The sequence below is a fragment of the Saimiri boliviensis genome, chromosome 1 (assembly GCF_048565385.1).
Source record: "Saimiri boliviensis isolate mSaiBol1 chromosome 1, mSaiBol1.pri, whole genome shotgun sequence".
NCBI classification, from domain to species: Eukaryota; Metazoa; Chordata; class Mammalia; order Primates; family Cebidae; genus Saimiri; species Saimiri boliviensis.
Window position 1 is genome coordinate 229,529,099 of NC_133449.1, and position 16,085 is coordinate 229,545,183.

At 34.7% G+C, this 16,085-nt stretch overlaps 1 protein-coding gene across 5 annotated transcripts in view; it reads right to left on the minus strand.

Moving 5' to 3' along the window:
• TENT2 (terminal nucleotidyltransferase 2) overlaps positions 1–16,085 on the minus strand; it is a 62,562-nt gene that overhangs the window by 11,722 nt on the left and 34,755 nt on the right. For 4 of the 5 annotated variants that reach the window (XM_074384338.1, XM_010340879.3, XM_010340874.3 and 1 more), the window contains exons 12-13: positions 13,574–13,617; positions 1,502–1,638 (exon numbers count right to left, since the gene is read on the minus strand). In XM_074384338.1, coding sequence (XP_074240439.1) covers positions 1,502–1,638; positions 13,574–13,617 — 181 coding nt within the window. Of the gene's footprint in view, positions 1–881; positions 1,049–1,501; positions 1,639–13,573; positions 13,618–16,085 lie in introns of all 5 variants that reach the window. The other variant, XR_012513411.1, reaches the window with a different exon arrangement.

Here is a 16,085-nt window from a genome sequence, read left to right on the forward strand (position 1 = left end):
TCTTTCTTCTGTGAATTATTTTCCCCCACCACAAACATCCCACAGTCCCTAATTTACATAACATAATAAACAATGTCAATACAGTCTAACAACTAAGAATGTAGTTTTGGAGTCCAGCTTGAATGTGAATTCCAACTCTTCCACAATCTAGCTATAGAATGCCATGGACAAATTTCATGCACACAAATTCCTTAAGCTTGACAGAAGTTATTATGTGGATTAACTGAAATCCATGGGAATCACTCAGCTTACTACAGGATACTAAATTCTCACTAAACATTAGCTATTGTTATTGCAACATCTTAAAAAGAACTCTAGAATAACCATTAAACCATAGAATAACATTCACAGTCTATGTACTGCATACATAACTCTAGAATAACCATTAACTCTAGAATAACATTAACTCTAGAATAACATTATATACTGCATACATAATTCTAGAATAACCATTAAATAACATTTACAGTCTATTTATATACTGCATCTCATTGTCTTTAATCTTTCCTCATCTTTACATAAATGAAAGCTCCTACCTTTTTATACTTGTTGCCTGGACTTATATTCGGATACATTAAAGTAAAGTGTCACAGTTTAAGTGTGAATTCTGCAGTCAAAACTATCTGAAATACTACTCTTATTAGCTATGTGATCTTGGAGCACATTACTTCCCCTCTTCCTGTGCTTCACTGGTAAAATGGGCATAATATACAACACATCAGATGGCAATTATGTAAACGGAATTATAAATATAAATAATAATATAATAAATATATGTTTAGAACCATTTCCCACCTAGTAATAGCAATTTATTAGTATTACTATTATTATTCCCCTACACAAACTTCTTCAAAGTGGTATTCTATGTTAACTGTACCCGCCTTTAATTCTGTACAATTCCTAAATCTTCTCTCTTCCTCCCTCAAGCTTTTCCAGATTGATCAGAAGAGCTGCAAATAACTCCTAACGCCACTCTATCTGGACACAGAATTCACGTAAGAACTTTCAGTTCTGATTATACATTCTTTGTTTCATGTTTACATATCACCTTCAAGAAAAAAGAAAAAAGGAAAAGACACATTCCTTGATTTGTATATCATACTAACACAACTGTTCATGAAGATGCCAAGTAGTAAACAGATCTTTATTAGTGTCTGTCTTAGCAGTGCTTTTTACTATGCGTTTTAAGTTCATAGAAAATGGATGTTCCAAACTACACCTGCATAGGACCAACACATTGGGCCAATCAATACTGAAATCAACTAAAACTGGGCTTACTAACCTACACATTTGTTTATTAGCTAAGAATATAAAATCTAATTCGCTTCCGATAATTCATTGTTACACAGGAAATTTTTATAAACTATACATTTCTGGGCAACTTTACAGCACTAGAAGTGACAAATACAGCTTCTGCCCAAATTTGCAGCATTCACTTTTATATATACACTCATATATACATATATGTGTGTAAAAAAATACAATTTAAAGTTTTACTTACTCAAATTCTGTAGCGTAATATTTAAGAAAGCCCAGTAAGAGGTCCCCAAGGTTTGATTCATTCTTTGAGAGGTAAGGAGGAACATTACATGGAGCTTGATGTACAAGGTGCAGCTGTACAGCAGGACTAAAAGATTCCTGTCAAAAAGAAGGAAAAAAAATGTAAAGCCATTTAAAACATACACTAAGAAACTTTATAAATCTTGAACTCGGCTCCTCTTTGAAAAAGAGAGAAGAAATTTTCTCTGCATTGGCAATTTGGAAACCTGAAATTTTTCTTCCACTAAAGACTTCATCAGTATTTGCAGTAGGCCAGAATGTACCTGAAAAACTGACATTCTAATCCTTGGCTTGAGTATATCACTCAGTTAGCCAAACAGATCACTAATTGGCAAAAGATTTTCTAACTCATAAATAAAACCTTACTATACCATACCAAGATTCTACCCAATACCATACAGATTTCTTCATAAAGGTTATCTCATTCATTCTTAATTATTCCCACAAGGAGCAATTATACTTCAAGGCTATATCAAGCACAAAGTAAGAGTTTTTTCTGTCACTTCAAACTTCTCTCAAAGGCCATAAGAGTAACTTTAACATAGAAATAGTACTTATACTAATTTTAAGATTTTATAAATTTTGCTTTGTTTCTCTGTCTTAGAGGCAAGAGAAGAGAGATATTCAACCTGAATTAAACTTGGAAAGACAAAGAATGCAGGGAAAATAAGAAAGAAACATACCAACAAGCAATATTCAGCAAACTTTTACCATGTTTATAAAGGAGGATATTATTTGCCTGAAATCCAGGAACAAAGATGCCTATTTGAAAGAATACTAATGGGTACTTATTCTGTTTTCCTATTGTATGCCATTCATTTTCATATCCATCTTTCCTCTATTAACAGCAAGTTCTGGCTCAGAAATATATTAAATGCACTATAAAAATTAACAAGTCATATATATACATCAATTAGAAAATAATACAAGGTAATTTGCACAGTGCCATTGAGAATGGCTTTCTGTATCTCTCCACTGCCATCAGAATAAAAATTGATTTTTCGGTTAAAAAAAAAAAAAGCAATTAGTTAAGGCAGCAGAATGACAACTACAGTTAAGATTCCAAACTGTCTATTCAACCCTGGGCTTATAGATACTAATGTAATTAAAGACATCTAAATAATGCCAAGTTAAAAGTTAGAGACTCTAAATAATGAAGTGATAGTAGAGAAACAGCATAGTGCATCATTTAATGCTAGTGCCCCCCAAAACATGAGTAAAAACAAAGGAGCAAGAAAACAAAAATATCTCCTCCCTTGTTCCACTACCTATAATTCTATCAATAATTGTTAACTACCAAGAAATGATTATCTCTCAGAATAATTCTATTCCAACCAAATTCATAAAGTGGACACTCCTCAACTTGGGACTTTCCCTTACATTTCTAACAGCTGCGGTACTAATTACATTTTAAGATTCAAGTAGAAATTTTAAGTGTCTAAAGAAGGACAGGGTAGGAAAGAAACCTCAATTAGTAAAGACTAAAGTCAAAAGGAACAGCAGATGCAGTGCCTCTATTCCCCTTTGACTCTTGTTAGGTATAAAATTGAACTTAGGGCAACAATATTTAAAATCATAAAATTTAAATGTTATTTTCAGGCAAATCAAACAATAGGTATAATATAGATCAAATAAGCAGCTCACTGTTTAATAGCTTCTGCTCTGAAAGCTTCTTACTAATTCTGATTCCTAGCACCAAGCACAATTAGCATTCAATTTATGAACTAAATATGCTAAAATAGAAGTCACTTTCTTATCTGAAGTTTAAAAATGTTTGTACCTCCTTTAAAATTTTTATTTTGTTCAATAATTTAAAGAAAAAGGTCAGCAATTATGACATTAAGAACTGAAGACATGAGATCCACTCCATTAAAATGATGAATGACCTCAGACCAACAATTTGACCAGTCTTGTCTTAGCGCCACTGTTCTTTTTCATGGTTATGCACAAAAAGGGTCAGGTCATGCTTACTGAGGGAGAAATGAAGCAGAAATCTGAACCAAAACTGAAAAAGATTCCATATGAAGTGTAAGGTGGTTTTTTCCAGTTCTGTGAAGAAGGCCACTGGTAGCTTGATAAGGACAGTATTGAATCTGTAAATTACTTTAGGCAGTATGGCCATTTTCAGGAAGCAAAAGAGAGCCTGCATAGCCAAGTCAATTCTAAGCAAAAAGAACAAAGCAGGAGGCATCACACTACCAGACGTCAAACTACACTACAAGGCTACAGTAATCAAAACAGCACGGTACTGGTACCAAAACAGAGACATAGCCCAATGGAACAGAACAGAGGCCTCAGAGGCAACACAACACATCTACAACCATCTGATCTTTGACAACCCTGACAAAAACATGCAATGGGGAAATGAGTCCCTGTTTAATAAATGGTGTTGGGAAAACTGGCTAGCCATGTGCAGAAAGCAGAAACTGGACCCCTTCCTCACACCTTACGCTAAAATTAACTCCAGATGGATTAAAGACTTAAACATAAGACCTAACACCATAAAAACCCTAGAAGAAAATCTAGGCAAAACCATTCAGGACATAGGCGTAGGCAAGGACGTCATGACCAAAACACCAAAAGCATTGGCAACAAAAGCCAAAATAGACAAATGGGACCTAATCAAACTCCACAGCTTCTGCACAGCAAAAGAAACAGTCAGTAGAGTGAATCGCCAACCAACAGAATGGGAAAAGATTTTTGCAGTCTACCCATCTGACAAAGGGCTGATATCCAGAATCTTCAAAGAACTAACAGATTTACAAGGAAAAAACAAACAAGCCCATTCAAAAGTGGGCAAAGGATATGAACAGACACTTTACAAAAGAAGACATACATGAGGCCAAGAAACATATGAAAAAATGCTCATCATCACTGGTCATCAGAGAAATGCAAATCAAAACTACATTGAGATACCATCTCACGCCAGTTAGAATGGCGATCATTAAAAAATCTGGAGACAATAGATGCTGGAGAGGATGTGGAGAAATAGGAACACTTTTACACTGTTGATGGGAGTGTAAATTAGTTCAACCATTGTGGAAGACAGTGTGGCAATTCCTCAAGGACCTAGACAGAGAAATTCCATTTGACCCAGCAATCCCATTACTGGGTATATATCCAAAGGATTATAAATTGTTCTACTATAAGGACACATGCATACGAATGTTCATTGCAGCACTGTTTACAATAGCAAAGACCTGGAACCAACCCAAATGCCCACTGATGATAGACTGGACAGGGAAAATGTGGCACATATACACCATGGAATATTACACAGCCATCAAAAACGATGAGTTCGTGTCCTTTGTAGGGACATGGATGAACCTGGAAACCATCATTCTCAGCAAACTGACACAAGAACAGAAAATCAAACACTGCATGTTCTCACTCATAGGTGGGTGTTGAACAATGAGAACATGTGGACACAGGGAGGGGAGCATCACACACCGGGGTCTGTCGGGGGGGAAATAGGGGAGGGACAGCGGGGGATGGGGAGTTAGGGAGAGATAGCATGGGGGGAAATGCCAGATATAGGTGATGGGGAGGAAGGCTGCAAATCACACTGCCATGTGTGCACCTATGCAACAATCTTGCATGTCCTTCACATGTACCCCAAAACCTAAAATGCAATAAAAAAAAAGTAAAAAAAAAAAAAAAATGGAAAAACATGAGGACACCTAAAATCAGCCACAAGTAAAGAGTAATTCCATCTATCCTTAAGAAATCCCCTAAGCCAGGCATGGTGGGTCAAGCCTGTAATCCAAGCACTTTGGGAGACCAAGACAGAAGGATCAATCTTTGGCAACTGTTCTTTAAAATGACGTAAGGCTTAAGTGAAAAATGATCACATTCCATCTCCAGGCAAACAAAGAAATTTAGATTATTAAATAAAATAAAGTATAATTTCCTAACAATATGAATCATGAAATCCATGAGCCCAGGAGTTTGAAACTAGCTTAGGCAACACAGTGAGACCCTACCTCTACAAAAATTAGAAAGATTAGCTGGGCCTGGTGACGCAAACCTGTCATCCCAGGCACTAAGAAGGCTGAGCCTGGGAGGGCTCATCATTGTACCACTGCACTCCGATTTGGGCGAGACCTTGTCTCAAAATAAAAAGAAGAAGAAAAGAAAAGAAATACCCAGTTTTTAGTGATCATTCACACTACAGAAAGAAGGCTTCTTTGCTTTAAAATTTCAATGAAGAGTTTCTTTAAGGCTGGACACGGTGGTTCATGCCTGTAATTCCAGCCCTTTGGGAGGCCAAGGCAGGTGGATCCCTTGAGGTCAGGTGCTCGAGATCAGCCTAGCCAACGTGGTGAAACCCTGTCTCTACTAAAAATACAAAAATTAGCTGGGCGTGGTGGCAGGCACCTGTAATACCAGCTACTCGGGAGGCTGAGGCAGGACAATCGCTTGAATCCGGGAGGTGGAGGCTGTAGTGAACTGAGTCCACGCCACTGAACTCTAGCCCAGCCTGGGTGACAGAACAAGACTCCATCTCTCCCTCCAAAAAAAGAATTTCTTTAAAAGGGAGCTTCCCCACTATAGTTACGTGTTTAAGAAAAATACATGCCACTTCAGATAGGACAAGGGGGTTCTGAATTTAAACTAATATTTTAGAAAGTACATAAAGAGCAACCCAAAATTCAAAGAGAAAGAAAGCAGCCGTAAAATTACAAACTAAGTCCAGAGAACAGCAGTTAAACTGATAACATCCATCTTTTTAATAAATACATTTTTGGGTTACAAATATTTACTGTTGCTTGTGTACCTATATAGAGGGAAGATTTATTAAATATTTTAGGTTGATATCTTATTCTGAGCCTCTAATAATCAAATGTATGACCTATTAATTCCTGAAAACATTTTCCAAACGATTTTTAAATGCTGATCCTTTAGAAGACACGTAGGTGACTAAGTTGAAGCCAATTTCATTTCTCTTCAAGTTAAAAAAAAATTAAATGGAAAACCCTTGGAAAACATATATATAAATACACATACAGGAACACCTCGTTTTGTTGCGCTTCACTTTACCGTATAAATTGAAAGTTTGCAGCAATGCTGCTGCATCTGGCAAGTCTATCAGCAGTGCCATTTTTCCAGCAGCATGTGCTCACTTCAGGTCTCTGTGTTCCATTCTGGTAATACTCATATTTCAAACTTTTTCATTATTATTATATGTTATAGTGATCTGTTCACAGTAATCTTTGATGTTACTACTGTTAACAGTTTGTGTGTACCACAAATGGTATCCACATAAGACTGCAAACTTAATCAATAAATGTCATGTGTATTCTGACTACTCCACTGACGGGCAATTCCCCTGTCTCTTTCCCCTTCCTTAGCCCTCCCTATTCTCTGAGACTCAACAATACTGAAATTAGGCCAATTAATAACCCCACATTGACCCTCCAAGTGAAAGAAAGAGTCACACATCTCTCACTTTAAATGAAAAGCAAGAAATGACTACACTTAGTGAGGAAGTCATGTTGAAGTCAATACAAGCCAAAAAGTAGGCCTCTTGCACCAATGACATTCAGGCTCTGAATGCAAAGGAAAAGTTCTTGAGGGATATTAAAAGTACTACCTCAGTAAACACATCAATGATTTAAAAAAAAAAAAAAAAGGAAAACAGCCTTATTGCTGATATGGAGAAAGTTTTATTGGTCTGGATAGATCAAATCAGCCACAATATTCATTTAAGCCAACACCTAACCAGAGCAAGGCCCTACTCTCTTCAATTCTATGAAGGATGAGAGAGGTGAGGAAGTTGCAAAAGAAGAGTTGGAAGGTAGCAGAGGCTAGTTATGAGGTTTAAGGAAAGATTCTATTTATGTAACATAAAATCACAAAGTGAAGCAGCAAGTGCTTACGGAGAAGCTATAGCAAGTTATCCAGAAGTTATCTAGCAAAGATAATGTGGCTACACTGAACAACAGATGAATGTAGCTACACTAAACAGCAGATTTTTCAGTGTAGATGAAACAGCCTTCTATTAGAAGATGCTATCTACAATCTTCATAGCTACAGAGGAGACATCAATGCCTGGCTTCAACGTTTCAAAGGACAAGCTGGTGACTAAGTTGAAGCCAATGCTAATTTACCATGCCAAAATCCCAGGGCCCTTAAGAATTATGCTAAATATACCCTGCCAGTTCTCTATAAATGGAACAATAAAGCCTCAATGACAACACATCTCTTTACAGCACAGTATACTGAGTATTTTAAGCCCACTCTTGAGACCTACTACTACTGCTCATTGACAATGCACCTAATCACTGAAGAGCTCTGATAGAGATGTACAAAAACATTAATGTTTTCATGCCTGCTAACACAACATCTACTGTGTGGATCAAGGAGCAATTTTCATTTTCAAGTCTCGTTATTTAAGACATACATTTCACAAGGCTATAACTACCATGGAGAGTGATTCTGCTGATGAATCTGGACAAAGTACACTGAAAACCTGGAAAGGAGTCACCATTCTAGATAGTGGTAAGAACATTCATGATTCATGGGAGGTCAAAATATCAACATTAACAGAAGTTTTAGAAGAAGTTAATTCCAACTCTTTTAGATGACCTTGGGAGGTTCAAGACTTCAGTGGAGAAAGTAACTGCAGTTGTGGCAGAAATAGCAAGAGAATTAGAATTAGCAGTGGAACCTGAAGATATTACTGAATTGCTGCAATTTCATGATAAAACTTTTAACAGATGAAGTTCTTCTGCTTCTTATGGATGGGCAAAGATAAGCAGTTTCTTAAGATAGAATCTACTCCTGGTGAAGATGCTGTGAATCTTGTTGAAATGACAACAAAATACCAGTATTGCTTGGATCAACCATATGACTTTTCTAAGACTTAGTTTTTTCATTAGTGAAAGAGGGATAATACTTTCAAGTGTGTAAACAAAGGATTTAGAACATTACATAAACTTAGCTGGTAAAGTAGTGGCAGGGTTTGACAGGACTGACTTCAATTTTGAAGGAAGTTCTACTATAAGTAAAATGCTAGCAAAGACCATCATACACTATAGAGAAATCTTTTGTTAAGAAGAGTCAATCAATGTGGGAAACTTTACCACTGTCTTATTTTCAGAAATTACCAAGACCACCCCAACCTTCAGCAACTACCACCTTGATCAGTCAGGAGCCATCAATATCAAAGCAAGAATCTCCACAACTCCTGCTGAAAGCTCAGCCCATCCTTAGCATTTTGTAGCAATAAAGTATTTTTAAACAAAGGTATGTACATTTTTTAGACATGTTATAATACACTTAACAGACTACAAGATAGTATAAACATAACTTTTACACGTACTGGGAAACCAAAAAATTTAAGTGACTCACTTTATTGTGGTAGCCTGGAACCAAATCTACAATACCTCAAAGGTATGTCTGCACAGGTTACAAACCTGTACAGCATGTTATTGTGCCGAATACCATAGGCAACTGTTACACAATAAGTATGTGTATATATAAACATATCTAAAAATAGAAAAGGTACACTAAAAATATGGTATAAAAGATTAAAAAAAGTATACCCTTACCATAAATGGAGCTTGCAGAAGTGGAAGTTGCTGGGTAAGTCAGTGAGTGAGTAGTGAGTGAATGTGAAGGCCCAGAACATTACTATAAACTACTGTAGACTTCATAAATACTGTACACTTAGGCTACCCTAAGTTTATTTTAAAATTTTTCTTTCTTCAGTAATAAACCTTAGCTTTCTTTATTTTAAAAACTTTTTTGAGACAGAGTCTCACAATGTCGCCTGGGCTGGAATGCAATGGTACATTCTTGGTTCACCACAACCTCTGCCTTCCAGGTTCACGGAATTCTCCTGCCTCGGCCTCCCATGAAGCTGGGATTACAGGCACATGCCACCACACTCAGCTAATTTTTTGTATTTTTAGTAGAGATGGGATTTCACTATGTTGGCCAGACTGGTCTTGAACTCCCGACCTTGTGATCTACCGCCTCAGACTCCAAAAGTGCTGGGATTACAGGCATCAGCCACCATGCCCTGCCTATTTTTAAAACCTGTTAACTTTTAGGCTATTCTGTAACAACACAGCTTAAAACACAAACACATTGTGCAATGATAAAAAATATTTTCTTTCTTTATATCCTTATTCTATAAGCTTTTTTCTATTTTAGATTTTTTTCCTTAAACTTTTTTGTTAAAAAAGAAAGCACAAACATACAAATCGGCCTAGGCCTAAACAGTATCAGGATCATCACTATCACTGTCTTCCACCTCTACATCTTGTCCCAGTCTTTGGGGACAATATCATGCACAGAGTTGCCACTTCCTATAATAACAATGACTTCTTCTGGAATATCTCTTGAAGGACCTACCTGAGGCCACTTTACAGTTAGCTTGTTTTTTTAAATAAGCATAATGAGGACACTCTGAAATAATGATAAAAGGCATAGTACAGCAAAACCAAGTGACAAGAATTTTTCAGCTCTATTACCATCTTATGAGATGACTATCATGTATGTGGTCTGTCATGAACCAAAACATCATCATGCAGCACATTGCTGTATATGTATAATTTAAGGTGTTTTTAACATAACTACACAGAAAAGCTCTACATTCTCAGAATTCTTTATTTCCATACTATTAAAAAGAAGAGCGTTATTTTCTTGCAACTCTCATCTGTTAACATAAATGTTCTCCTAGAGTATGAATATACTTTTAGGGAAGGAAACAAATAGCTAAAAAATACAAGTGGTATTGATAAATCTACCCAGCATAAATTTAAGTTACCTTATAATAATATGCTTGCATTAAAATAAAGATCCTTTCATAAGCTTAATCTGTTTATTTATTTAACTTTCTCAGCTTCATTTCTTTAACTGAATAGTAAATACTCTGCCCTCTAACATTTATGTTGTTTTTAAGTCAATAAGAATTTAGTAATGATCAGTAATTCTATACTATAATATAGTTTTTAAAGATGTTGATAGCCTTCTATCCCTTTCATATCATAACTGAATTGAAATATACCAATTTTTAAAATATTTAAAATAATTTATCATAAATTTTGAAAATATAAAAATTCTAAAAAACACAGTATATTAACAAATTTATTCCATTCCAAAATTGTTTTATTTTAAAAACAAAACCCTATTTTATATTAGAGAAGCTTGAAATTTAAAGAACCCTGTGGTTTCCTTTGTAAAGTAACCAAGTTGTTTTTTGTTGTTGTTGTTGTTAATTAAAACGGTAAGTCAGTCTCAAACTCATTTATACAAGCTGAAATTCTGCCATAGCTGCCGTCATTAAACAAAGGTATATCTGTATAGGAACAATCAGATGTATACAAATAAAATGTAATAAGCAACAGAAATTAGATAAAATGTTAGTGAATACTACTGTAATTTTCCCTCCTCCAAGAAACAGTACAATGGAAAAATTATTAGTACCACTTGGATCAATCATGTAACATTTCTAAAACAATTTCTTCATTGGTGAAAGAAGGATAATACCTTGCAAGTTTATTTGTTCAAGACTTTTCAAATTGTATATAAAATGTACAGTGTACTGACATATAATAGATACTAAATAAACGATGGTCATTATTAATAGGAAACAAGCTGATTTGTCTGTTCCATCAGCCGGACCATTAAAAATGTTTCTGTTGACCAGAACAAAAAACAAAGCAAAACAAAAACAAAAAATCTTGTGTAAGAGAAGGTAGTAAGTCCCTATCCATGTAAACATCAATCTTAGAGTAAAGGCAAATTATTTAAATATCTATGGTGGCAATGTAACCATATGTGAACGCAAATTGGGAGATTCCTAATCTGGCAGGTCTTGCTATATTAGTATTTTTTAAGGCCTTGGGGCTAAATCTATTTCCCCATTACAAGATATAGAAATAAACTTAGAAGCAAAACAGATGGAGAGCGTAGGGCCAGAGGTAGTGGATATGAACGGAAGTCAGGACTCTGTCATGGGAGAATGCTAGATAATAAGAAAAACACAGAAGTGAAAATGCGACCATTAGAAAGAACCTGATTATCATAAAAGCATTACCTCTGGCCCCAACCACAGTACACTGATATTTCACCAGTCTCCTGTATTAGTGAAAAGGGCTTCATGTAGCATAGAGTTTTAAGTGAGATAGCTGCAGAAGCATTTTTCAATACACAATAATAAACTATTTTAGGGATAAGTTTAACTATCAGCTCCTTTGCTAAAGAACATATGCAGCTCTTTCTATACTGACACCTGGGTCTTAAAGCAAGATAAGGTTGAGTCAATAAAATGAAATATGACCTTTCAGGATGAACTAAAGAGTCAGTACTTTATGGAGAGAGGAAAACATTCAAAATTAAGGCCAATAGGCTGTGTGTAGTGGCTCATGCCTGTAACCCCAGCACTTTGGGAGGCCAAGGCAGGAGGATAACTTGAGGCCAGGAATTTGAGACCAGCCTGGGCATCACAGCAAGACCATCTCTACAAAAAATATAAATACACAGAAATATTAAAAAGAAAAAGGCCAAAAAGTTCAAGTGACTTCTATTTCTGTACTTTGATTCTTTCATTTCTCATAATGTTTAAGAAAGCATAAAGACTAATCCTTAGATATACTGGAAACTCATGATAATAATTCTGCATTATAGCAGAAGAATTGGGGAGGAATAACATTAGGAGAAATACCTAATGTAGGTGATGGGGGGATGGATGCAGCAAACCACCGTAGCATGTGTATACCTGTGTAATAATCCTACATGATCTGCACATGTACCCCAGAACTTGAAGTATAATAATAAAAAAAAAAAAAAAAAAAAAAAGGAAGCTGAGATTAGCAAGATTCTAAAAGGCTCTTGTTATAGTCTCTTCTAGTAGATGACCTTCCACAAAATGGGAGATCTCCACTAAGGTAAGGCTTTATTAAAATGAACCTTTATTATTCAGCAACTTGCACGTGTGCATTACAATAGTAACATACGTTCAAAACCAAGAACATCAGTTCTTCTCAATTATCAGATATTAAACTACATTTCACTGATGTTCCACATCAAGCAAATTTGTTTTATTTGTGTGACACAACAAATAGGTTTTTGAAAATTAATCTTTTAGGCTGGTTATACTTCCCTTTGTAAGATGACCATTTAGTAAGTTTAGAAGGCATCTCTTCTTGTAAGTAAATGAAACCAACATGTAAAAATTATGTGGTTTCAGAGTAGTCAAACATTCTCAACAAGTAGTTTAAATATATTTCCAAATAAATGCAGGAAAAAGGATGACTATGGAGAAAAACACTAATGGTCGGACTATAAAACAAAGAAACAGAGAATCCTGGAGAAAGAACACATGAAAACTGAAAAAGAAACACAAGGATTCTTACAGGTTATGAATACGTATATAACCTACGTGTCTCTAAACTCAAACTAAGTATATACTAGATTTTTTCTAGTAGTCACACTTCATTTCTTGCATATTTCCAATTAATGTCAGCAGGATTCATAGTATTACACAGACAAGAATAGTGTACTAAAATTACCTGTTTTAGTTTATTACTTGGCAAGATCAAATTAACGATAAAAAGATTATCCAATTGTTCAACTTCTTTTCCCCATGCTTTTCAAAGTTAAATATACTGATCTAAAAAATGTCTGAGTTACTAACTAAAGAAATGCTGTGAAGCTGTATTTTAAAATAGTAGGAAGAAAACTAGAATAAGGCCAAATGGGCCTTAACCAACTGAGGATATTTAATATCCATTAGTGATAATCTTAAGCATCATGCAAAACAAATTCCACCATTAACACAACTGACCAGACTGTCTGCCAATAACAAAATAATGTATGAGAGTTTTCTGAAAAAGTATACGAAACATTTTAAATGTTCTCCTGGTAAATGCCTCGGCCTATATAGAAAATGTTATCATGTACTTAAGCCTTACTACTTTTATAGTTACATTAATACTACTTATAATAGTTCTACATACACTTGACATAAAATGTATTATAATAATTTATAAGAAACACTTACTGGGTAAATTTTTTGGAGGGATGGAAGGATGGGTTCAGGTAGGGCTATAAAAAGAAAAAGTTTAAAGCTTCCGTGATTCACATGATTCATTTTACAATGCAATAATTTGTCAGCTACATCCCAGGTATGAGACTATAAGGGTTTATGCTAAAACTCAACAGTTTTCAAATATTTCATGAAATTAATTCTGATCCATAAAAGTTTGTATTTAAAACATATTTAAGTTGAAAAATCAAGGTTTTACTAATACGCTATATATATATCCCTATGTAAACCAATGTTCCTCACATGGTTTTAGAATAACAGGCTATCAATAAAGGGACACATGTAATTTGTCCAACATCAGACATACACACAAAATAACCAAGACAAGGATTGCTCTACAGATACTGAATGGACATTATTAAGATGGATGTAGCAATCAAAAACTATATTTTTTAAAATATAGCTCAGTGACGCTAGGAGAAAAAAACAGTTCTATTGTAACTGCCCCTTTATTATATAATTTCCACTGACAAACAATACCAAAATTGAAATTGTTCCAGGAAACTGATATATTGCAAACAACAACAAAAAATCAAACTCAAAAAAAATCTTCAACCTCATTACTACACAGAATGCTCAGCAAAAGTTAAAAATCTAAGTGCATATAGTAGATTAGAAATCTAATCTGCTCTAAAATAAAATTTCATACAAATAAATCATTATCCTCATGTTACCACCATATTGTTATCATCCTTCACCATTCAATAATTTTAAATAAATTCAGTCTCACTACATGCATTAACAGTAATTTTACATTGTTTTAATATGAAAAAAATATAAAAAGGCAAAGTGCCTAATATTCATAAGAAATAACTGTACAACAGTGCCTAATATTTGTAATATCTTAACTGTAAAATATAATGTCACGAGTATGGTAAAATACAAGTAATCCATTTTCAAATTTAAGAATTATAAAGTATTTAAGAATTAGGAATACACTATGTATAACTTAACTACACAAACTCAGTAACAAAGCAAAGTAACTCACTTTCAATGTGTGATTTAGCAAAAACTTTAAAAAATGTCTTCTGAAATATATTAATGTACATATAATGAACCATTATGACCAACTTACATGGTCTCCAACTATAATTACAAGGGTATAAATTTTTACTACATAGTACAAAGTAGGATGCTTTATTTAAATTTCCCTTCTGTATCACATTTCATCGCCAAGTTGAAAACTGGTATAAATAAAATTCCATAATATATCTGCATGTTCTCAGTATACAACTGAGAATATTAGTAGAAAACACTCAATCATTACTTACCAGAATCACTCTTAGGAAGTAAGGATATATATACATATTCCTTTCCCCTAAGAGGCATTCAAACACTCAACATTCTAGAAGACCTGCCAAGTAAAAACTCAAACCCCACTCACTTTAATTCTAATGTCTCTAGATATATAACTCTTTCTAATGGCTTTCTAGTAATTTTGGTTATAATACAGAAGTCAAATTGGAAAATCTCACAAGAAATTAGTTTACTTTAAAACTTACATTCCTTTCCCAATGAATATCCTCATATACTAAAAGTATAATAAAATAAAGGATAAAGAAAAGATTGCAGAGAATTAGAGTAAGGCTGGGTGAGGTGGTTCACATGTGTAATCACAGCACTTTGGGAGGCTGAGGCGAGTGAATCACGAGGTTAGGAGTTCGAGACCAGCATGACCAACAAGGTGAAACCCTGTCTCTACAAAACATGCAAAAATTTTCTGGGCATGGTGGTGCACGCCTGTAATCCCAGCTACTCAGGAGGCTGATGCAGGAGAATCTCTCGAACCCAGAAGGCGGAGGCTGCAGTGAGCCAAGATTGTGTCATTGCACCACAGCCTGGGCAACAGAGCAAGACTCTGTCTCAAAAAAAAAAAAAAAAAGAGAATTAGAATAAAGAAACTTTATCTCATTCTGGTACTATAACTAGAATGCTAGGAGAGAAAAACATACTAGCCACTGGTTGAGGATCTTTCAATGGACAAAAGAGCTTTTAGAACTCAGCCATTTATAAGTTTTTGGAGGCGGGATTATCATTAAGTAAATTATTTATCTTACAACATTAAAAGATTTATAAACACTAGGCATCAGAGAAGCAATGAGTGTACCACACCAGTTATTTATTAGGAATATCCTGTTATTAGTTTCAATGAGTATACTAAGTATACTCACTGAGACTAACAGTTTTTAAAATGTGTATCTTACTCCAAAACCACATAAATTCTGGAAAAATCTAATCTATAATATCTATTTTAACATAAGAATTTTGGACTACAAGTCTTCCTTTAAATTTCTCTCTCAAAAGTAAACTAAATACAAAACAAAAGCTCATTATTAGAGTACATGATTAATAAGTAATGCCTTGAATATAGCTAATCCACAAGATTTTACTTTGCCTGTAGCTTGCATGACAGCTTGCCGGTAGGGGCCCCACAACTTTATACCTATAAACTTTCCATATAGATATA